Raw genomic sequence first — 26,253 nt, 5'->3', positions numbered from 1 at the left:
TGTTAATCTGTTTGCGTATATTTATTAACGTTACTGTCGGACTTTGATATGCTGTATTCATATATCATTTTTGTCTTCTTTGAAAAATAATTGGGTAATTTGTACGAGTCTTTATCATGTCGAACAATAGTTTTTTAATCTAAGCAGAGACAATTGAAGTGAAATAACTCAACAAACGGTATATTAAAAAAAATGAAATTAAAATTGTTCAAATATTTATTTTTCTTCAGTTATCAGATATAATTGATTTTTTAAAAAAGTATCATATTGATTTTGTTATAATTATAACCATGTATCGACATCTTTCTGCTGAAATAAGCGTCCCAAAAGTGGAAATTCCTTTTCGGGGTTCATTATGTACCAACACGAGTTTGTTAGATATGAAGATACAGACGTGGACTTCAATAGATTAAACTTTTTGACAGTAAACTGTTTCCCAACATTAGGTTGCACAATCAATTCAAACCCAATGCTTTTAATTTCCATTCCAACAAACCAACCTAGAAATATATATAAAAAAAGAAACAAAATAAACTGGACAAATATTTTGGGGAATAGTGAACACATTAGTGCAACTATAAACAATGACACAACTACTGCATTGCACAACATATGATATACATAAAGAAAAACGGAGATACTTTTTGAAAGTTATATATTAGACGGAGACCAAATGATAAGGTTAAAAATAAGGACCCCTTAAAAACATGAAATTCTTTATATAAAAAAACAAACTTTTTTGATTGAGTTAAGCCTTCCAATTGATATTTTATAGTGTGTCTTTCTATGTTGTGATGTTATACTATTGTTTCAGAAAAGGGAGAAGGTTTGGTACCGTTAATACGTTTAATCCCGCTGCAAATGTTTGCACCTGTCCTAAGTCAGGAATCTGATGTACAGTAGCTGTCGTCTGTTTATGTAGTTCATACGTATTTCTCGTTTCTCGTTTTTATATAGATTAGACCGTTGGTTTTCCCGTTTGAATGGTTTTACACTAGTAATTTTTTGGGGCCCTTTATAGCTTGCTGTTCGGTGTGAGCCAATGCTCCGTGTTGAAGGCCGTACCTTGACCTATAATGGTTTACTTTTATAAATTGTTACTTGGATGAAGAGTTGTCTCATTGGCACTCATACCACATCTTCCTATATCTAATTAGTGGTCAATTACTCCTGGTTAGTAGCAGTAGAAGGGCGAAGGGCATGTAACAAAAAATTGAGCAGATCCATAGTTGACCGGGAAAAAGGCACTTTATGGTGTAACCGACTATTCATATAGTTTGTAATCCAGAGCAAACTCTCATTGATATTTGTTTGTCCATTGAAGATGAATCCCTTTGTTGCATGTGAATTTGAAAATTTTTGGCAGATTTAAAATGATTTATTTTTCTAACAACTTACAACTGTTGTTTTTTTTGGGTCTAAATTTGTATTCTCTATCACTATAGATGATGCTGTTACTTAAACATTTTTAACTGTTGAATAACTGACCCATGACAGCGACTGCAGAACAATGCAGTTTTTTTATGTATGGTAAATATTGTGTTGCTACACGGAATTTCAAGGATACCAAAGCTAGTTTTCTGAACAATATGCATTTTTGAACAAATATTTTCAACCAGTATTTCTTAAAACTAATTTGAAAAACTGAAAATTAGTATAAATCAAACATCGAGGAGCGATGTTTACAAAATAAAAAAAATATATAAATATTTTACTTATTAACGAAAATCTTCGGTTATTTGAATATAAATTATTTGTCGAATCCTTTATTTTTAATACCGGAACCAAGCGATTAGAGTTTAAATAATTCTTGTTCTAATTGTTATATAAATAATGCTTACGTAATGGTCCTATATCATAATCGTTGTTGCTTTGTTTTATATAAAGATGCAGCTGTAAACCAAATAACGTTTCTTTAGAAGGGGAGATAACAGTTGTAAGATTATATTGCGAAAAATCTTTTGTTCTCCTGTTGTTGATCTCCTTCCATAGTTTTGTAACATTCGAAGTGACATTCGATATCATCCAAATCTTAGAATCCATATATTGTTTTTCTGATCCTTCCTGAAACTCGACAGCTATTATCTTATCTCTTTTTCCGTCCTGAATTATTGTCTTTTCAAAGTTTATATGAAGTGCTTTTTGTGGCTCTGAAATTGACAGTTATTTCAAAATAATTATTTGAAATGAGATAGATATTCTCGAATGGCTTTAATCTGTTTTCATTTTAAATATTGAATTGAATTATACACCGTCTCAACTATTTCAATATATGCATTGAAAGTTAATGAGATATGAATATGTCGTTCCTTGTTACTTGTTGGTGATTTTTTCTATCTATTGTTTTAGTTTTCTTCTACTTAAATATGAATAACACTTGTTAGACGATTTTGTATTTTCGCCCTTATCTTCCCCAGGAAATATTTTGTTAATGCATAAATATTCTATTTACTGTTTTAAAAATACATAACGGTTCTGATGCGTATTTCTGGTATCAGACATTGGTTAAAACATTCTATAATTGAATCTTAGTATGGAACGATATTTCCCCACTTGGAATAAGAACGTATTAAAGATCTTCTTTAAGTCATATGAAACTTGAAATTTAAACAAAAACAGTTGAATATGTTTTATATACTGGAATGGTTAAGTTGTATAATAAAACAAGTGTACATGGACTTTCTTGTGAGAGAAAATCCATTATCTTATCAATCTTCAGAAATATATTGCTATTGAATTATTGTCTTCCCGTGGACTAATTCGTCGATATTTTTCCGTATGCAGTGACCTTAAATACGAGACCTCTCTTTAGAACTTCGGCCACCGCACAGCGGAAGTGTGAGGGAAAACCCGTGATGAGAGAATAATGACATATTTCCCATTTCCATTCTCAATTTTAAACAAACGTGCACTGGAAGGTAAATAGTAATATTTGATTCTTAAAAAACAAATTAAATACACAAAATCATTTAACAACAGCTATTGAAATGTTTATTAAACATATAGGAACGTATAGAAAAAATAAATTAACATAGCTTTTTCGATTCACTTATTTTTTCACATGCTCCACGTGCTGCTGTGTTGATTGTTTATGAATGTCAAGATCCGGTAAAATTCGGCAACTACTCGAATGTTAATGAGCTTGCGATCAACTATCACCGAATAAAATATTATGTGTCGATTATACGTTATAGATTCGTAATAAATGTAAAAAAAATGTGCATATACATGTAGGACTCAGGACTTACTTTAGTATACTAGTCAGCAAAAGAAACGATACAAGTCAATGTATTTTCCATATAAATTGAAATTAGATACACCGTACCAAGGTAAATAATTGCTCAATTGGTTTAATATTTACAGAGTGCTATTTTCTTATCAAAACCATTGATTTAAAGCAAATACGCGAATTTTTTGTTGTTGAAATTTTTTGTTATTTCAAAAATCGTATTTTAACCCAAAAATTAAAAACTCGATATTAGAACTTAAAACTTTAAACTTAAGAATGGTCTGCTTAAAATTTTGAATGCCTTTGCCGATATTTGAATACGTAATTCTCATCTTCGAAATTAAGTGTCGACTTTTGTCATCATTTTCCGCGAAATAAATTTGACCCCTGTGTTCAATAACACGATATTTTCTCACTTTCCAATTTGGTCAGATTCTTTTAGTCATATACATTTGCTTTGCAAATGATTTTTTTTTTCATTTGATAATTTAATAGTTTTTCCTATTTATTAAATTTTATGACAAATTGGAGTTCAAACTTGTGTATCGTTACTTTTGTTGACTAGCATATATATTCATGCATTGGTTCAATAATTTCCTAAACAATAAATTTTTTTGCAACTCGTTTCATATGACTTTAATAAAATTACCATAGTAAAAATTACTCATGTTCCTTTTAGTTACCATGATTTAGTAAGTGCTAAAATAAGTTTGAATGAGATACACAGGGGACCAGGTTATGAAGGAAAATACTATAAAGAGCGAAGAATTCAAAAACGCTTTTCTCACTAAGAACAGGGAAGATCGTAAATCAAAAATTGTTCTTCACAAAAATTTAAGAAATGGGGACGTTACTAAGCACTATACACAGGCATTATGTATGAAAATATCCGCCAAATTCAATGTAAATGATAAAAAACATGACAATGGAAAATGAACTTGAGCGTCTCAAATCTGTCACTGTCAATAACAAATTATCAAAGACTATTGAACTTGAATAAAACATAAAATAAATTTACGAAAAGAAAGCTGAAGCTGCTAAGATAAGATCTAAATGTAAATGATTTAAAGAAGGGATAATCTTCGAGATATTTTTTTTCAATTAGAAAAATCCAACGGGCAAAGTATATTATGGAATAGGATAAAATGTGAAGATGAACCTTTTAATTCTGATATCGATTCTATTTTAGATGAACATCTCAAATTTTACGAAAAATTATTTAAAAGCGAAGGTTGGGACGAGGAAAAGGCTAACTGGCTACTACAGCTTATTGAAAGCACATTAGATGAAAACAAAAATCAGCTTTAGAACAAAATATATAATACAATGAAATTTTGCAAGCTGTAACAAGTCTTAAAATTCACAAGTCTCCTGGTGAAGATATATTGGGATGTTATTAAGGACCAATTTACTGATTTACTAAATGAAATATTTAAAAATGGTACTTAATCAAAATACCATACCAAAGGCACAATTAAAATGGGAAACTGAGTTTGCTATATAAGTATTGACTGGAAATCGGTATGGGGTAATCCAAGAAATATCGGTAATTAAAAATTACATTAATATGTAAATTCGATTGGAAGTCCATTCATAATATTATTTACACCGAATCTAGATTACATCGATTTGAGCATTTTTTGGTTCAAGGTGACTGCCATTTTTACAAAAATCACCTTGAAACACAAATCATCCTTTTTAGCTCACCGGGGCCCGAAGGGCCCCATATGAGCTTATGCCATCACTTGGCGTCCGTCGTCGTCCGTCGTCTGTCGTCGTCGTCGTCTGTTGTCGTCTGTCGTCGTAAACTATTTAAAAAATCTTCTCCTATGAAACTACTGGGCCAAATACCTTCAAACTTCAAATAAATGTTCCTTAGGGTATCTAGTTTATAAATTGTATCCGATGTTTTGATCCATCGACAAACATGGCCGCCATGGCTAAAGATAGAACATAGGGGTCAAATGCAGTTTTTGGCTTATATCTCAAAAACTAAAGCTTTTAGAGCAAATCTGACATGGGGTAAAAATGTTCAATTGGTCAAGATCTATCAGCTCTGAAATTTTCAGACGAATCGAACAACCATTGTTGGGTTGCTGCCACCGAATTGGTAGTTTTAACAAAATTTTGCAGTTTTTTGTTATTATTTTGAATATTATTATAGATATATATAAACTGTAAGCAGCAATAATGCTCAGCAAAGTAAGATCTACAAAAAAGTTTTATATGACCATAATTGTCAATTGACTCCTTAAGGAGTTATTGCCCTTTAAAGACAATTTTACACAATTTGTTTATGAAGTTTGCTAACATTTAAAAATCTTCTCCTCTGAAACTACTGGGCCAATTACCTTCAAACTTTAACTAAATGTTCCTTAGGGTATTTTGTTTATAAATTGTATCCGAACTTTGTATCCATCGACAACGTGGCCGCCATGGCTAAAAATAGAACATAAGGGTCAAATGCAGTTTTTGGCTTATATCTCAAAAACTAAGTCTTTTAGAGCAAATGTGACAGGAGTAAAATTGTTTAAATGGTCAAGATCTATCGGCCCTGAAATTTTCAGACGAATCGAACAACCCATTGTTGGGTTGCTGCCACCGAATTGGTTGTTTTAACAAAATTTTGAAGTTTTTTGTTATTATTTTGAATATTATTATAGATATATATAAACTGTAAGCAACAATAATGTTCAGCAAAGTAAGATCTACAAAAAAGTTAATATGACTAAAATTGTCAATTGACCCCTTAAGGAGTTATTGCCCTTTAAAGACAATTTTACACAATTTGTTCATGAATTTTGCTAACATTTAAAAATCTTCTCCTCTGAAATACAGGTGAACGATTCAGGCTCTTGAGAGCCTCTTGTTTAAAACTGTAAAAGATCTACCAATTGATAATATAATTAAAAACTATATTCACAAAAGTACACTTAACCCATGAATTGATTCTACAAGGGAGAAATATGATCCTCGGTTTTTATGACAGGCCTTTGAATGAAATTATAGTTGGCAATATCCTAATATGCATAGCCAAAAGGGCAATTTCGAAATTTCGAAATCTAATAAAGTTTGAAAACATCACTTGTAATATTTATACAGTTATTAGACAATTTTATTGTGAACTAAAAGAAAATATCGTTTTTAAATCATTAACAAAATAAAGAACCATATATCAATAATGATGTGGTACACTTATTAGATCAGATATGTAATAACTAAGTCAAGTGTACTTTAACATTTTTTTATTTACGTATCGATACATTCGATTAAAAAATATGGTGATGATGTCTACCAACTACATTTCCATCGTTTATAAAAATTAGAGCATTACATTTTATAACTGTATATAGATGTGGTGTAATCGAATTAATGTATTATGTGAGTGTGTTTGACTTTCGTGTTAATTGGATATAAGAAAGCTACAATATGTAATTTTATAAGTAAATTGGACATTTATCTTGCTTGTTTTCTCTGGAAAGGAGCGAGAATGTATTACAGGTACCTTAAGTATGCTCTCCTGAGCTACTAAGGTAATTTTAACAGGATATTGAAAATAAAATGTATTTGAATAAAAATTAACCCCCTTCCCATCCCCCCCCCCCCCCCCCCCCCAAAAAAAAAAAAACGTATTCAGCTTTAAATTACCACAATATTTTAAAATATCTTGATTTTCATTTGATTATTGAAAGATTTTTATTCTCAAAAACGTTTAAGTTATGGAGTTTATACATATATTGTCCATCTCACCATGGTCAATTTCCCAACTCATTTAAATTGATCATTCTGTATATTGTCTGCTAAGAAGAAATACTGTTTAGCACTTTGTGAAAATGACGTCATTTCATGTGTCTGTGTGTAAAGCCTCGTTCACACCTTAACGGATAGCTCGAACGGATGCCGAACGGATAACTTTTTTTCAATCCGTTCATGTCCGTTAGACGTCCGTTCTTAACCGTTAGACGTCCGTCCATATCCATTTCATATCCGTTTAGCGTCCGTTTTATCCGTCGACGTCCGTTCTGTCCGTTGGAAAATTTTGAGCATGTTCAAAACTTTAAACGGACGTCCAACGGATGAAGTGTAGGCGTCCGTTTTGTACGGTACTCGTCCGTTTCGTTTCCGTTTTGTATCCGTTACTTGTCCGTTATACATCCGTTAGAGGTCTGCGGCTCTTTTCACAAAAAATCTTAAGAGTAAAAATACTCGTAAGTCATACACATTTCAGTATAACTTACGATCAATTTCAATCGTAAGATTTTTTTGTGAAAATAGTCGCTGGTAGACAAATTCACCAACGGACTTCTGCCGGACGTATAACGGATGATGAACGGATGGGAAACGGACATGAACGGCAGGATAACGGATACCTACCGAATGTAAAATGGATTAATGCCAATTGAAAATTTCGCGTCACTCAGAATTTGCAATTATTGATATGTCAGATTTCTTGAATGTCATGAACGTCTATTACTCATGATGCATCTTGGAGTAAGAGCATGTCTTCACTATCAAGCAGCTCTTATTCAGGTCCGACTGAACTTAAATGTTGCAAATATAAACCTTCTAGTTGTCGAAAGGAGAAGAAGGAGAAAACAAAGGAGATGGTGGGCAAGATCAGTGCTTAGTCCTGAAAGATATGTATTATTATTATCACTTTTAATTTTCCGCTTATCTTGTTCATCCGTTTTATCCGGTACGCTTCCGTTAGGTGTCCGTTTTATGTGGTACTCGTCCGTTGGATGTACGTTCAACGTCCGTTCTGTCCGGTACGTTTCAGTTTCTCGTACGTTGCATATCCTGTGAGTGTCCGTTAGGCATTCGTTACCCGTTCGTTTTATTTGATCAGTATAACAACGGACACCCAACGGATACAAATTTTGTCAATGGAAAACTCTTTTTTTCATCCGTTCGGCGTCCGTTCGAGCTATCCGCTAAGGTGTGACCACAGCTTTAATTTTGAAAGCATACATGTAAACCCTGACTTACCATTCACAAATACACATCCGCAGATAACGTGTTTGTCTTTTAAAATTGATGTAGCTATCAAAATTAGAAGTTTCATAGGAATTGATCATAACTATATTGTATTTGACTACACACATACACCAAACAAGCTGTCAAAATTAATCGATTTTGTGCTCAACTTATATTTACCGAAAATTCAATTATTGACACTAGCGTATGTAAAAATTCAAATAAGATACATTTTAAATATAGATCTGTTTAATTGTCGATCTGTATTTTTAAGTAATATTATGTTCTTTTTCTTCGTCGTTAACTACGCTCGAATGTATGATAATATAGCTAGGTCTGTAGATTTTTCACATATACCAATTTACGTGAAATAAGATTTGACTGTTTTTAAATATTGAAAATATCTTACTTCTTGGACTGTATAAGAACTGATATCTGCCAGTGTCATTTGGATTTAAATTCATACAGAGAGGTGCTGTTGATCCTTCCATATGTAAGAAGAAATTAGGAGCTCTTTGATCTAAATACAAAGGATAAAAAATCACAGATAACAAACTCATAACATATTCAAATTATGGTGTAATAACAAAAGGCTTTTGAGTCAATTTCAAACATGTTGTTCTCCTAATATGCAAAATAAAACAGTAGTATACCGCTGTTCGAAATTCATAATCGATTGAGAAAATAACAAATCCGGGTTACAAACTTAAACTGAGGGAAACACATCAAATATAAGAGGAGAACTACGACATAACAGAAACACAACATTAAAATGTAACACACACAGAAACGAACTACATTGTATAATATAACAATGGCCATGTTCCTAACTTGGTACAGGACAGTTTACGAAAAAAATGGTGGGTTGAACCTGGTTTTGTGGCTAGCCAAAACCTCCCGCTTTTATGGCAATGTTAAATATAACATTAAAATGACAACATTACATGACAGGACTACAATGCATATTTCAGTATTTAGGGTATACACATGTCCTGTAGGTTATAAAATCAATTTTGCCTACCGTGTCGGCAATATTAGATTGACCCTTATCATGATTCTCCTTTGATATCGATATTTGTGCTCAGATATCAAGTGATACAATCCAAAAAGATCACAATGAAGTTGAACATATTTACTAATTTACACTTGAAAATTCAGTAACAATTGAAATACCTTAGACAATATTTATAGAGTATAATGAAATCGATATACATTTTTTTTATAATACTTTATACTACTGAAGATGCAATTATCTTTTTTTCTCTTGTTACACATAAGATATCAATCATTGTAATCAAAGATGTCGTTCATTGATTACTACTATTCTCTAAATACATAATATTTAATTCGCAAGGCCTTCATTTCCAGTGAATAAAGCATTGACTGACGTAACGGATAGTTTTTATTTCAATGCACCCTCTACTTCTATATTCATAACTCTAATGCAAATATTTTGTATCAATGGTTTTCATTGGATGACAATCAGCGTAAAATGCTGTATCTCCCTGTCTGTAACTAAGGAAGCTGATATTTTAAATTCAAGAATGTATTGCCATGTAATGTCTCCAATAATAAGCAAAAAACTCATATTTTGCACCTAGAATTCAAATTTTTTATAACATTCAGAGGCGGAAAATGCCCGGTGTTTACGATTGACTCTGGAAACATACCTATGACGTCACCTGATTTAGGTGCCAAAGAAGATAACATCCTTATGGGAATTTTTGTTTAATGAAAATTTTACACCGAGATAATGACTAAAATTAAATGATTTGTTTTTTTCTTCATTAAAATAGAGATAAGTATTGTATTTGAACCTTTCCGCACGTTAAGTGTCGCCAGGTAAACTCAATTTGCGACAGTAAAACTACCAATGGACGATGTTAAAGGAAGTACTTTGTCTACCAATGTATCCAGTTGGAGCAGCAAAAAAGAGTCCCAAAGATCATATTAACTTGTTATATAGCTTGCATTTGACTTCTTGGAGCAAATAAAGAATATTCTGTTAGTGTAGGCAAATATAAGTGTGGTTTTTATGATACCACAGTAATGGCAGTATCCAGCGTCCGTCCTTATTTAAAAGTGACATTAGTGAGAAATTTGATACACACTTTAATGTAACTATATACAAATCAAAATTACATACAGGTACATGTTTTGTTTGTAGCAAATGAATTTTAGTCTTAAACGGTTATTTTGATCTTAAAATCATTTAAAAAGTCTGAACCTTAAAACGTTATGTCATGTTTAGAGTTCTTTTTTTAAGATATGTTCTTGTTCTAGATTCAGTTCAGTTCAAACATTTGCGGATAGTCAATCCAGTACTTTTGAGTAATTTTCCAGACATTTCAGATGATTTTTGTTTCGAAAATTTTAGTAGATTCAATCGAGGTGCTGTTACTGTGGATGCATATAATATTTCGACTGAAACAAATGTAACGAGAAATCGTACCCTGTCATGTAATTTGATTCAGTCGATTGTAAATACAGAGGACGATATTTGTGCATCCCGGGTCTAGTCAGCGGAATCAATTTGAAAATTTTACTGTTTATACGTAGATATTACCTTTTTTAATGCTACCTCATATATAGATTTCACTGACATTTTGCATACTAGACAAGAATTAAACAAATTGTATCTTGAATGACAATAATAAAACAGGTACCTGGAATTAAGACCGTTCCTTTAGAGACAGTGGAAACATCAAGGGTGCTATCTGTTGTTGGTCTTAGTGTAGAAGCTGCAATAAAACAAAAATATTTAATTGGTGCTTACATGATAATTACCGACTGGCAATTCTAGTAACTATAATGTTTTGATGGGCCATGGCAAAACTTATGATTAATAAATAAATTTTTAAAAAGTTGGTATATTGCAACCCTTTCATGCTTCTTTTTTACACAGGTTCTTGTCAAATAATCAAAAATATTTGACCAATGTATAGGAAACTTTGCTAATATGCTGGAATAGAATAATTGTAGTAATTTATTCTGTAATTAAACCGATTGTTTCCTATTCAAGATTGTTACATTTTAAATGAGTGTGGATTCGCATGACCTGTGATGCATGCATAGCATGAAACACTTACAATGTCGACACACCTGGACTCGCTTCTTTTTGAGTTTCGATTAGAATAAACGTGTTATCAAACAATGGATGAGAAATTCCTCGTAACAAAAACTTACGGTGGTTCATTTTTGTGCATGTATCCAATGGCGTTTGAAGCAAAAACTATAAAAATGTAGCCTCATTTTTGAAATTGTAGCAGAAATAATGACCCTTCGTAAGACTTTAAATTCTTGTTAGGTCTTAAATTATTACTTGTAATATCCTTTCTTAAAACCGATATTTACTCAAACGGTTATTTTGATTTTGATATCATCTACAAAGTCTGAACCTAAAAACGTTAAGTCTTGTTTAGAGTTATTTTTTTAAGATATCTTCTTATTATAGATTCAGTACAGTTCAAGCATTTGCTGACAGTCAATCCAGTACTTTTGAGTAACTTTCCAGACATTTCTGATGATTTTTGGTTCGCAAATTTGAGTAGATTGAATCAAAGTGCTGTTACTGTGGATGTATATAATATTTCGACTGAAACAAATATAACTAGAAAGTTACCTGTCATGTGATTTAATTTAGTCGATTGTTAATACAGAGGACGATTATGTGTGCATCCCGGATCTAGTCAGCTTAATCAATTTGAAAATTTTACTGTTTATACGTAGATATTAACGTTTTAATGCTACCTCATATATAGATTTCACTGAAATTTTTCATAGACAAGAATTAAACAAATTGAGTGTTGCATGACAATGATAAAACAGGTACCTGGAATTAAGACCGTTCCTTTAGAGATAGTGGAGACGTCAAGGGTGGTATCTGATGTTGGTATTAATTTCGAACCTGCAAAAAACAAACACTGTATTGGTGCTTACATGATAATTTCCGACTGGTAATTCAAGTTACTATTATGTTTTGATGGGCAATGGCAAAACTTATGATCAATAAATAAAATTTTAGAAAGATGGTATAGTGCAACCCTTTTCATGCTTCTTTCATACACAGATTCTTGTACTGACCGGTTGTTTTGATCTTAGAATCATCTAAAAAGTCTGAACCCAAAAAAGTTAAGTCTTGTTTAGAGTTAATTGTTTAAGATATGTTTTTGTTCTAGATTCAGTTCAGTTCAAACATTTGCTGATTTTTTTTGAGTAACTTTCCAGACATATCAGATGATTTTTGTTTCGAAAATTTGAGTAGATTGAATCGAAGTGCTGTAACTGTGGATGTATATAATTTTTCGACTGAACCAAACATAACTAAAAATCGTACCCTGTCATGTGATTTTATTCAGTCGATTGTAAATACAGAGGGCGATATTTGTGCAACCCGGATCTAGTCAGCGGAATCAATTTGAAAGTTTTTCTGTTTATACGTAAATATTACCTTTTTAATGCTACCTCATATATAGATTTCACTAAAATTTTGCATAGCCAAGAAATAATAAAATTGTATGTTGCATGACAATGATAAAACAGGTACCTGGAATTAAGACCGTTCCTTTAGAGACAGCGGAGATGTCAAAGGTGGTATCTGTTGGTGGTAATAATTTCGAAGCTTAAAAAAAAACCAAACATTGTATTGGTGCTTACTTGATAATTTCCGACTGGCAATTCAAGTTACTATTATGTTTTGATGGGCGATGGCAAAAATATTATCAATAAATACAAATTTTTAAAAAGTTGGTATAATGCAACCCTATTCATGCTTCTTTCATACAAAGGTTCTTGTCAAATAATCAATAATAATTGTGGTTTTTATCCAATGCATTCATAGGTTTGAACGTTGTTTTCAATTTAGACTTATATATATATAGTGTCTAAAAATAGCACCAATCAACATTCAATCTATCTAGGCGTGGATCAGTTTGTAAATAAACTGATGCAGTTACTACATTAAATTATATAAGTGCCTAAGAATGTAACTTTAACACACTAATGAGTGTTATAAAATTAGTAGTTATATTTTATATTATTCACGCAATATTTCGCTAAACAAATTAGCTTCATCAGGCGCGTGCAGCCAACCAGGTAAAAATTAGAGGCTGTAAAGAAATTTTTGCAGCTCAATGTTAAATGTCTAGAAAAATATTTTTGCCGCTTATTGTACAAAGCAATTCTTAAATCAAAACAAATAGTTGTTTTAGTTAAATAGAATGAAGTTCAGGATTTATTCCTTTGTGGGTAGAACTGTTTTTCATCTCTCTCATTAAGTCCATCAGGTTCAAGAGTACGTAGTCGATGCATCCAGAACCTTTCTCTCTGTTTTCTCCTTTGGGAGTCCCAATTTTGGTTCACCTCAATTATTTGAAAGGTGATATTTTCAAAAGTATGCCCTGTTCTTAAGAGGTGTCTCTTAATTGGACAGTTTCTTCCTTTTGTATGAAAAGACCGGTGATTGTTAAGTCTGATGTTGAATTTAGTTTTCAGTTTTTATCTAGTGTCGTAACACAGTACATGATATATAAGGCATGAAGATGAAATTGTTACAGATCAGCTGAATTATCTATTGTAAAGGATCCTACAAATTAATGTAAGATGCAGTCACAGAAAAAATTATATTATAAGTACGTCTGAACCAGTGACGACTCTACAACATATTTTATCCATCGGATCACCAGCAGTGATGGTGATACAATTCTGAAAATACATTCTATATATAGTTCGTCTAAACAACAGCCCAACAATGTTAGATCTGTAAATTTGCGGAAGCAAATTTTTTGTTCTTCCCTGGCCGGGATTCGAACTCATGCTACTAAGATACCGTGGCACCAAATCGCCTTGCACTATGCCCGTAGCGTTAGACCAGTCGACCACCTAGGCTCTATAATAATAAAGCTTTCGGTGACCGGGTGTTACCTTTCCTCGTCATTTTTTATCTAGCGTCGTAACACAGTACATGATATATAAGGCATGAAGATGGAATTGTTACAGATCAGCTGAATTATCTGTTGTAAAGGATCTTACAAATTAATGTAAGATGCTGTCATAGAAATAATTATATTAAAAATACGTCTGAACCAGTGACGACTCTACAACAGATTTTATCCATCGGATCACCAGCAGTGATGGTGATACAAGTCTGAAAATACAGTCTGTATATATAGTTCGTCTGAACAACAGCCCAACAAGGTTAGATCTGTAAATTTGCGGAAGTGAATTTTTTGTTCTTCCCTGGCCGGGATTCGAACTCATGCTACTGAGATATCGTGGCACCAAATCGTCTTGCACTATGCCCGACGCGCTAGACCATATATATATAAACAAGTCTAAATTAAAAACAACGTTCAAATCTATGATTGCGTTGGATAAAAACCGCAATTTTTATACGTGTGCATGCAAAGGAAATTTCTTGGTAGAGGTATACATATAAGTCTGAAAATTAAACCCAACAGTGTTAGAATTAAATTTTTATGCTGACAAATGTTTGTCCCTTAGCGGGATTTGAACTCACACCTTTGATACACTACAGCCTCATGTCCAGCGCCCTATATAAATATATATGTATCTGAAATTTCGTGTTTGTCTTGAATTATCAAACGCCCTTGATATATTTAAACCGAGAATATCGAAAGTATTGATAAAAAAAATTTCTGTTTTCGAAAAAGAATTTTTAATGAATATTTTAGGCCTTTAAACACGTTTACACATAACAATAGAAAGAAAAATTAACCAAATAAATACCTAAACGATCTGCTCTCAAACTTCTTCCGCTAAATCCCCCACTTAAAGAAAACTGCCGTCTAGACCCCATCCCCAGACGTCTATGAGAACGACTACGGAAACCATGAGTAACAACAATGCTTTGGGCTGTGGAAAAAATAAATATCAAAATCAACGTATTAGTGTTAATTTTAATCTGTATCACTACTTATAGACAATTCTCACATGAAATGTAAACGTTTTGATCGGGTTTCTTAAAGACATACATTTATTGTAATTCGCCTATTTTGAACATTTCTTGTTAAAATGTAGTGAAATGAATCACGATTTTTCAATGAAAGTTTTTGTATCACCAAAACTTTATATGAAGCCTAAACTCGCATCATCACTTTAGTTTAACAATTGTAATCACGAAAAGGTTGGTATCAGGTGAGTGTGTTACATTTAAAAAAGAAACAACATCAGCAATACAAATTTTACTTCACAAGATACGCATTTTATCAAATAATGCGTATTGTTCAATGAAGCTCGAGGGAAAAATATATGAAAATAAAAACCTACTACAAAATTTAAAGAGCCGATATTGCCGATCGCGATAAGGGGCATAAAGTATAACCAATGTCGGACCCGGAATAAAAGCTCCGAATGAAGCAGATACATTCCTGAAAAATTATAGATGACTTATTTTTATAAGTACCTCATGCTATTTGGTATAATTTGTTAACACAAGGTAGTGCAAGTATGGCATGCAAAATGCTTACCCTTTCAGCGCACTTGTCATACCTTCTACTTTATTGTGAGCACCTTTAACTTTGTTCTTCGAAACACGTGTTTACAATTTGGCCAGGTGACGGGAATATACAAAACACTAGAAACTAAAGTCCTCTACGAATCAGATTTAATAAACAGTAAGGTAATAAAAAGATATATATAGATTCAACATTGTTGTTCTGATATTTAGAGTAATTAGGAATATAATACACAATGTATGTGTTTTCAACTTAAAATTAACCAAATAAATACCTTTTACAGGATCTGGTTTTATACTTAAAGACTGCCGTGTAGACCCCATTCCCAGACGAGGTCTATGAGAACGACTACGGAAACCATGAGAACCAATGTCATGGGCTGTGGAAAAAATAAATATCAAAATCAGTGTATTTGTGTTAATTTTGATCTGTATCATTACCCATAGACAATTCTCACATGAAATGTAAACGTTTTGATCGGGTTTCTTTAAGACATACATTTATTGTAGTTCGCCTATTTTGAACATTTCTTGTTGAAATGTAGTGAAATGAAACACGATTTTTCAATGAAAGTTTTTGTATCACCAAAACTTTATATGAAGCCTTAACTCGCATCATCACTTTAGTTTAACAATTGCAATCACGAAAAGGTTGGTATCAGGTGAGTGTGTTACATTTAAAAAAAGATGCAACATCAGCAATACAAATTTTACTTCACCAGATACGCATTTTATCAAATAATTATTGTTCAATGAAGCTCGAGGGAAAAATATATGAAAATAAAAACCTACTACAAAATTTAAAGAGCCGATATTGCCGATCGCGATAAGGGGCATAAAATATAACCAATGTCGGACCCGGAATAAAAGCTCCGAATGAAGCAGATACATTCCTGAAAAATTATAGATGACTTATTTTCATAAATACCTCATACTATTTGGTAGAATTTGTTAACATTAGGATGTGTAAGTATGGCATGCAAAATGCTTACCCTTTCAAAGCACTTGTCATACCTTCTACTTTATTGTGAGCACCTTTAACGTTTGCTCTTCGAAACACGTGTTAACAATTTGGCCAGGTGACGGGAATATACAAAACACTAGAAACTAAAGTCCTCTATAAATCAGATTTAATAAACAGTAAGGATTTTTATGTGGTATTTATTCTATTTCAATTTTATATTACGAAAATTTGCTGTTTGAAAGTAAAACTGAGCTGTTGCTAAATTTCAATGTCATTCTTTAAAGAAAGCTAAAGCGTATCCATAAGCAACCACTTTTGTTGAAAACAACAGTTTTACAATTCTTCTTAAAACTAAAGCTCAAAAACTATACTTCATATGCACATATATAAATAATCATATGAATGAAAGATCTATGACAAAAAATAGCGAAACACTTGAATAAAATTTAAAATTTGATTCAATAAGCAGAAAAGTGTTCAATGTGTTATTCATTTTTCAATTCTTCAATTAATTTCTTCTAGTGTTAATTGCCGTAATATTTTCTAATTATCTACTCACCTTGGCTGCTGGACTGTCTAGGTTGACGGAGCTGAGGCGCAGTTACTACCATAGATGTGAAGGGTGTGACAAACTGGTACTAAAAGGACAAATTTGTGTGTCATTTTATGTGTATTTTAAACCAAATACCTGTTTATCTTTAAAACATATAAGCTAAAGATTATGATGCTACATTTGACGTAGTGTAGCTATTTTAAAAATGATATTCATAAACAACGAAACATTATATAACAAAAAATGAATTGTGAATCAATACTTTTGCGTTTCAAACTAAAAAGGACGAACCCTTTAGATGTCATTGTGTTGTAATCATACTTGATGTACGCTTTAATAATATTTATCTTATTTACTTTACAGTTTTCCCTGTATATGTCATTACGTTAACTTTACTGTATATACTATCAACTACAAACACGTTTTATTAGTGACTTCTTTATTAGATATATATGTATGTTTAAGTCAGTTGTGTTGGATGTATGTAATGTATGTTTACACAGTTTTGGCTGTATCTCAAATATTGTCCCGTTCACCAATTATGACTGGGTTGTCACCCAATTTTGTCAATATTACGGAACTGTGAACAACTGTCATACACGTTGGAGCTTTAGCTATAAAACCAGGTTTAACCCACAATTTTCTTTTGAAAGCCCTGTACCGAGTCATGAACTTGACAGATGTTTTCTATTCGTTAATTTGGTTGATATAGTCGAGCGTTTAATGTTGTCAGGTTTTCCCCCTTTTTTCAATTTACCTTGAAGTTCGGTAGTTTAGTCAGTACCTGTTTATATCAATACATTGAACTTTTAAGAACGTTAAACGAAACATAAAAGAAAACATACCTTTGTTGCCAAGGATATGATCTTAGCTTTAATTACGTCCTTCTTAGTGGTCGTTATATCACTCTCGATATCTCTTAGCAACTGTTTTATTGTTAGATATGCCCACATTTTTTCCGTTATTTTTGCTAAATCAGTATCAGTGGTAATTGCTTTCAGGTCTGGAACTGGTCTCGGTTTCCATATTAAATCTATGTATCCATTGTTCCAACCTCTGACCCGGGGTACGACGTTAGAACCATTCGATTTTATTTGTCCAGCAACTATTAACTCCGATCCCCTAAAGTACGATGGATAAAGGGTTTGTGTAAGTGTGTTCATGTCAATGTCACCAACATAGTTAAAAGTGACAATTTTTAAAAGAGCGGATGAAATTTCGGAATACAATCCCTTTATCTGCAATGAGGCATCCGAATCTTCATATATTCGCCGTGAAAATCCATTATTTTGTGCAGACATCTGTTTAAGAAAGTTGAAATCCACATTGTTACCGAAACCTAAGCTAAAAATGGATAGTCTGGCTTCATTTTCTGTTTTTACATTTTTCAAAATATTACTCCGTTGAACCTCTCCTGAAGTTGGACGTCCATCTGTTAGAAACATTACTATAGAAGATTTGTTAGTATCCAAGTGTTTCGTTAATAATTTTATTCCATCTGTTACTGCGGAGTTGATGTTTGTCCCTGCAATGTAAATTAAAAGTCTTGTATAATATTAGAAAGAAAAACTTACGTTTTTGTATAGCATATTTAGTCACAAATCGCATAGGAAAGATTTTTTACGGATCCCGTTCTGAAAATCTTATAATATAGTCAATGTGGGATCTCAATCTGTATTTGGTTCATTAAAATAATTGAATTCGGACAGTAAGATAAAAAAAAATATATCATTTTTTAAATTCGGAAATATGCTCGGAATACACTTACAGATTTAAAAATTTCAGCGATAATATATTGTCATTAAAATAATCAACCTTTATTTGTAAAATTTGCTGACGGAGATAATTTTTTTTTTAAATTGTTCATCTTTTAGCAAAATGAATAGAATTTTATTGGAAGACATACGATACATAAATAAACACTCAATATAATTGTGTTTTATTTTCGATGTCGCTGTTTATTTCTATGCAAGTTTTAGGAATTTAAAAGTAAATTTCGGTTTGGGACCATCTTTTGGCAATATACGCTTAAGCGTTTACATTTTGATTATGTTTAGAATATGACATAATCTTATTGTAACCTAACATTACATATGAAGTTATGATGCTCTATGAAGATTCAAATTATCTCTCAAAATGTTCCCGTTCATGAAATGTATAGAGAGGAAAGTGACCCTTCTTCAGATTATCAGACGCATAGGGCGAACGTCAATTGGAAATTATATATTCTTAGAGGTTACATGAAGATGAGGCCTTGAAATTAAATTCGTACATAAAAGTTTAAAAATGAAAGTTGGATTTTTCTGTTTTAGTCAAGGGTTCAGCGGCTGGTTAAGTCCTAGTTTTAGTAAATATAGGGCTGCAAGCATTCTGTGAAATAGTACATTTCAAAAATGTCCTCATGTACACAAATATAGAAAAGATAGTTAAGAACTCAAAAAAATACCTGTTTCAAAACAAAATCTTCTTCGCTGTTTGTCTGATGGATGTTATACCACCCTCTTTATTGTTATGAATTTAATTTTGTTAAAATACACATGATATAGTAAGTATTCCCGTTATACTCGAGACTTCACAATCTGTCCAGCGTTTAGCGATTTACAGCTTGAATGTCGTATCAATTCTTTAAAACGATTGACGTCACGGTATATCTTCGCACATCTAATTGTGTTTTCCATTCTTTATAAGCTGTTTCATTAACAGGTCGTCTAATTAATGTTTTTAAACATCATTAAATTGTTCATAAAAAAACTGATTCAACACTTGTATTATGAAATAAATAATCTTGCGGTTTATCGAAAAACAAATTGTCTATTGCAAAAGGATAATGTCTAAAAGGATTGTATTCCTTATTTTTTTATTGATAATATAAATAATTTATTGCACTTGAAATGAACCTACTCAATTTTCTAAAAATTTCATTTAGATGGAAAACAATTTCATGATGGTTGCTTTTCTCATGTTATTTTACAGTTTTCAACGAAACAATTAGGAGATAGAACTCGTACATAGGGGATTTTGACTTCGTTTGATATTATGCTTATCTTGTATAATAGTTCGCGCTGGAGTGAACCAAGAAGAAAAGGACACTCACTTTCATTACGCCTTTTTGGACTGCAAAGAACCAAATGAATATACATGTACATGCCAGACGACATTAGCAAGGTAAAGCTCTCAACTGGCCGTTATACAAGCAAACATCACATTTCAACAGTTTATGGCGAAAGGTGTTTTTCCCAAGTGTATATCCTAGACGACTGTTTACTGGTTGAATCTCCTCGGGAGACAAACACTGTACATACGACAATAAAAAAATCAATGTACAATAAGTATCTTCTCTGAATGAAAAAGTGAATCTATGTTTGTTCATGTAAAGAAAACGTAATTTCATGAAAATATCCCTGCCTGTGTATCTAAAGACTGCACGCATTCCATTAAATTCCTTTTAATAATTATTTAAAAGAAAAATCATCAATGATACAAAGCTTATAAATGTGTACGCGAAATGAGCGTTTCGTCTACAAACGACTCATCAGTGACGCTCGAATAAAAAAAGTAAAAAGACCAAAAAAAAGTACGAAGTGGAAAAGCATTGAGGTCCCAAAGCTCCAAATGGTGCATTCCTTATAAGAGGTTATATATTCTTTGTAACAAATGACACACCACCAAACTTTGTGTGTCTTTAATCTGTTATTTGCCTTCAACTACTGACAAAAGGGGGCCATATTCTTCGACATATCCTAGCTAACGAAACTATTTTGTGAATAAAAGTTAAGATAGCATTGAACAAGTTTTAAATCTCTGGTTTGAGAAAAAACTGTAGAAGCTCTTGTTTTCAAATTGTGAGCTGTAAGAAAAATAAAAATTTTGTGTTTGTCATGCGTTTCACGTACAAATGAATTAAGTTTGTTCACATTGAGGCTTTTGCAGATATTTGATGAAATCCGGCAATATTTGATCTCGTTATTTAGTCTTTGACCTAAAAACTTATCATGAAATTAGGAAAAAATGAAATATCGAAAACTGTAATGTCCCTTTGAGAAGAAAAATTATCATATCTTACCTCCCCTAGCAGTAATAGGGTCTATAAATCTGTTTGCCTTATCAAAATTAACTTTTGTTCCTTCTAGCATTTCGGTTTTGCTTAACCAATCAAATTTGTTGTCAAAAAACAAAATATTTAATCTGTCTTCTGGTTTCATATCCTCTATGATTAGCTTCATTGCCTCTTTGAGTTGCTTTATTTTTCGACCATACATACTCCCACTTCTGTCTAACACAAACATTACGTCTTTTGGAAGTGGTTTAATATCTCTTGGAGCAAACAAATGAACAAAATAGCCATTCACTATCTATAAAAAATAATCGTTAAAAAATACTATATGACTTTCAGACTCTGTTTGATTTACTTTTCGATTTATATTTTTAAAGTCATTCAATGGTTAGATGTTTTTTATTTATTATTTTTGTAGATAAAAATATGACAGTAAATCGTCAAACACAAAAGATGGAGAAAATATTATACTGAATATTTGAACCAATAACTGGTTGAATGATGCACACAAACGGACAAAAATGTATATGCAATGCAAATGTCAATGACATACTTTTTCAACAACATTATTCACCAAAAAAGACATGTTTATAACGTCTTCATATTAAATCCGTAAGATGTGTACATTTTAGTCTTATAGATCATGATTTATTTATCTGTTGTGTTTAGCTTTAAACTAGTTTCGTGTAACTGTTAGTACTATTAGATCGGTATATTGTGTTAATGTCTGTATGTGCTAGCTGTCGATCTGATGTGTCAAACCCGTTCCAACTGATTTTTACATACAGAAGGCGACGCAAGTCTACCGTGGATGGTTTGAAATTTTTACCCACAAAAAAGCAATTAAAATTGCAGATCATTTAAAAATAAACATGGCTATATCTTGGATAAAGAAGTGATTAGTTGTTTTTATATTTTTCCAGACGCAGTATGGCAAGTAATTTAATTGGTAAAATAAAGCTGTTACATAACATTTCGAGGTCAGTATGGTGTTGTTGCTGGCTGATCGCTATCTGTTATCGATTTCAATTAAAATATACTTTCGTTTGCTTATCGGGCAAAGTTTCACATGCATTCTGAACCATTTGATTATTGTACATAAAAAAAATATATATATAGCACTATTCAAGTCATGTTTATCAACTTGTAAAACAACCAAAACTATACTATTCCGATTCTAAAGCAATAAGAATCATACCAATATATCTCCAGCATCTTTATCCCTTGAAACCTCATACTTCACTTTGAACTGTCCAGATATACCGTCTTGTGACATTGCTTTCTGGTCCTGAACACTTGGGGCGTATGTTATATCTATTCTCTTTGGTGAAGTGTGTTTAATGTTAACAAATTTACCAATTTCTAAAACAGAAGAGCTATCATGATTTATAAGTTTTATCTTTTTTATATTATTACTTAGTCTTTAATAAGCATGCATTGGATATTTATGTATAACACTATTTTCTGTGTGTACCCAAGGCATCATATTTTTTTGTTATATCACAGATACATATATTCCTAGATTATTGATTAAGAGACATTTTATTGCATGTTTAGCTGTCTGGAATGTTTATCCACCACTTTCATATATCTATGTCCTTTCAGCATGCCTTTTCCAATAATTCACAAGAGGAAGTTTTATGTTTAAAAGATATCAACAATAAATTCCCTTTGAAATCAGAATTGTTTTACAAAATTACAATGCAAGCGCAGAGTAGACATTGGCGATTTGGAGATAAATTATGTATGTTACATGTAGACAGCTATAAATGTATAGATTTATAAGATTCAAACTACAAGGCACATGTTTACGACCCAAGAAAATAACTTCTTCTTTCTTTATTATTCTTGTTATTAATGAGATGTTTTAGAAATAAATACTTCTCACCTGTTCAAAAAATGTTGTATATGTAGGTAAATATGTCATTCTTTTACAAAAATGTTTAAACACAAGGCCATTTCGTACGTATCATTTAGGCTGTTATATGTGAGTGAATTTAGAAAGAAAAAAAACGATTTTGATTTTTGATAGACATTAAAATAGAAATATCTTTACGTCGTCTATGTATGATACTTGCCGTTTTCATATGAAGATTGTAAATTTCAGCAGAAAACAACGGATCTATAATTTAAACCTTTTACATAGTATAAATACAATAAGAGAAGTTAAAAACCTTATTCAAACTTTTGATGAAAGGAGATTTCAATATCTAGAATACCTATTATTATTTATTAATCTTGCATTTTAAATGTGTTTTTAAAATTTTATAACGTGCAATTTAAAATACTTCAAAATAAAAATGTTTATTCAAATTCGGCTCTACTTGTAATTGAATTTTTTCACATATATGGATCTTGTAAACCGGAATTTTTTTATTCCATTACCAGATTCAAAGATCAATGATATCCTGAATAATTGCCGATTGATGTCGTTGATGACATAAGCAGTCATAATTCAAGGTTTTTGAAAGCTGTTTCTGTATTTAAGCTGTAACAATCATAGGTACAAAGTGAAAGCTATCTATATTTACAAATATTAATGCAGATGATTATTTTGCTCTATTGTAATTTCATAGAACAACCCACTTCCATTTATTATTTTTGAGTTCATATTGTTTGCATTCATATCTTTATAAAATTCAATTTCAAAAATAGATATAAGAAGATGTGGTATGAGTCGTTTATTATTTGTGATGTTTAATTTATTACCATCGGGACTTTACATTTTTCGTTGTCGTTGTATATTGGTTTCGTGCAATAGTTAGTGCCTAGAGGCTGCAATTTATCAACTCTTATTCCAAAACTTTTAATTCCTGAAGAGCATTTCAAGCAATATGCAGTTGTTTTATGTTTTTTTAAAGCCGGAAGTCACTTAGATAGTATATGAAATCATGTTGGACTTGAACCATTTCCTATTAATTACTGGTTTAATTATGAAAATATTCTTACCAAACTTTGTTTTGCCTTCAAGTGGTGGTATTGTTAGATCAATTATTTCTCTGGATTCACTAATGAAAACTTTTATTCTAAAGTCTTCCACTATTTGACCAGGATCTACATAAATCACGTGATGGTATGATCCAAGGTTTCGTCTCAGCAATTCTTGGTATTTCAGTTTGAAAACAACCGATGCATTCTTCTCCACATTTACAATTAGCGTTAAACTTGTTTGAAGTTCTTGGGCTGTTAAAATATTTTCATAGTTTGTTAAATGAATTTAAAAAAAAAGGTTTTCTGCTAACGTCCATGCATTTCTATTCATTACAAGAATTTTCGTTTAACAGATAAAGGTATACAAATGCAAGAAATGATTCATCAAAGTGCTTGTTATATTACTCTTGTTGCCATACTGTTAAGAATTAGGCTCCCGGGTATATCAAATTATAATGTTTTCAAATCATAAGGTTTACGTACGACGCAGCAATGTGACCAGCACTTTCTCCACGACTCTTTGCTTCTTCAAACTGTCTCTTTGCTTTCTCCTTTTCTTTGACATCACCAGCATATCGTTTGCCTGCTATTTCCCTGCGTAACATAGTTTTTGTAAGTGTTTGTGAGGTACAAATTAGAGTTTTCATGTTGCAGACACATGCAACAGTTTGAATAATATTTAATTTTATTACAAAACAATAAATCAAATATTCTTAGGAATTATTTTATGTGTCAACCAACTTACTTTGTATTGACTTATGGAAAATTTAATTGAGGTATCATACATGATTGATTTTTATGATATATAATCGACCATGAACCAATAAGGAATTATTGCATCATTTTTCAATAGTGTAATTAGTTATTTTACATTTTATGTCATACATAGCTTGTTCTAGTATATGATAGATTACATGTATATCTTTTTTGTTGTTAACCAGTAATTAAATGCCTCAAATATTTAGCACGACATACCTTATCTATTCCTTTCAGATAATAAGCTTAACATTAAGAGGAAATTCAAAAGATATATCTTAATAACGCCAGACAACACAATAGTCGACGAATATAGAGGAAAATTCAAATATTATTCAATAAAAAACGTAACTTTAAATTGGTTGAACTTATGCACTCCAGACGAGTTAACATTTTATGCTCCACGATTTTTGGAGCTGTCATTTTTATCCATTTGAAATATCGGGTGAGAATATTATAATCTGTAGCATTCGGCGAACTTATAAAAAAGGAAAGTGAGAAACAATATCAGGAACGTATTAATAGTTATAAATTGCACAGATGACATTAGCAAAAACCTTGAATCGATGAAATTAGAATAAGTATCAGTACGTCTCTAAAATTGGAGGGCTAATTAAATAAAGCTTCGGTTTGTGTGATAGCCGGGTAGTCGTCGAATGACAAAACACTTATTCGAAGAAAACTAAGTAAGGACAGAAATGGTATATGCATTACGAGATTTTCACGTCCGGGTCAGCCATTTCAATGTTTTCTATGTTTTGAAGTCTCACGGTACCAGAAACTCCGGAAATGCCATCAAACGTAAGAGCAATTTTTTGATACGGCACAAAAGACCTTTAGTATTTAACATATCGTCTTATTACTTGATACCTGTTAATATTGAAATGATTTAATATCCCAATGTTTCAATGACGAAATGTTCAATCGTTAAAGATGAAAGCGTTAGTTGTGAGTTATTCATGCTGTACACATTAATCTAGATTTTGTTATATCATCGTGTCTAGTAGATAAATATCGGTAGTCGACAGGTTGGTGCGGCTTTTGGAATTATGATTTTTTCGCAAAAATATATTATTTCATTATTCCTCTATTTTTAGTGACGTGCTGTTTCTTATTATAATTTTAGTGAAACAGGATTTCTGTTTAATTCATCTCTTCGAAAGTTTTAAGGATGTTATCATCTTTTGATTGATCGATTGACCGTTATGGGATATATGTTCTGTCTCAAAACTACTTTAAACTGATAATAAGTTTTTAAGGAGAAACGCTTTGAGATTATATCGTATATAATACATTTCGGTGCATAAATGTAATA

The 26,253-nt window shown here is 31.7% G+C and overlaps 1 protein-coding gene across 1 annotated transcript; it reads right to left on the bottom strand.

Moving 5' to 3' along the window:
* Positions 1–198: 198 nt before the first annotated feature.
* LOC127700028 (inter-alpha-trypsin inhibitor heavy chain H3-like) lies at positions 199–24,398 on the bottom strand. Its single transcript, XM_052203467.1, has 13 exons — positions 24,201–24,398; positions 22,450–22,613; positions 21,261–21,549; positions 18,043–18,722; positions 17,204–17,282; positions 15,956–16,060; positions 14,954–15,079; positions 12,753–12,827; positions 12,039–12,113; positions 10,873–10,947; positions 8,616–8,726; positions 1,842–2,150; positions 199–500 (listed from the first exon to the last, which is right to left on the bottom strand). Exons 2-13 carry the CDS (start codon positions 22,525–22,527, stop codon positions 283–285), a joined length of 2,220 nt encoding a protein of 739 aa, XP_052059427.1. The 5' UTR covers positions 22,528–22,613; positions 24,201–24,398; the 3' UTR covers positions 199–282.
* Positions 24,399–26,253: the final 1,855 nt, after the last annotated feature.

This window comes from Mytilus californianus, unplaced genomic scaffold, assembly GCF_021869535.1.
Source record: "Mytilus californianus isolate M0D057914Y unplaced genomic scaffold, xbMytCali1.0.p SCAF_47, whole genome shotgun sequence".
In the NCBI taxonomy this organism is placed as follows: domain Eukaryota; kingdom Metazoa; phylum Mollusca; class Bivalvia; order Mytilida; family Mytilidae; genus Mytilus; species Mytilus californianus.
Note: the sequence above shows the minus strand (reverse complement) of the source record. Positions and strands in the feature narration are given on the sequence as shown.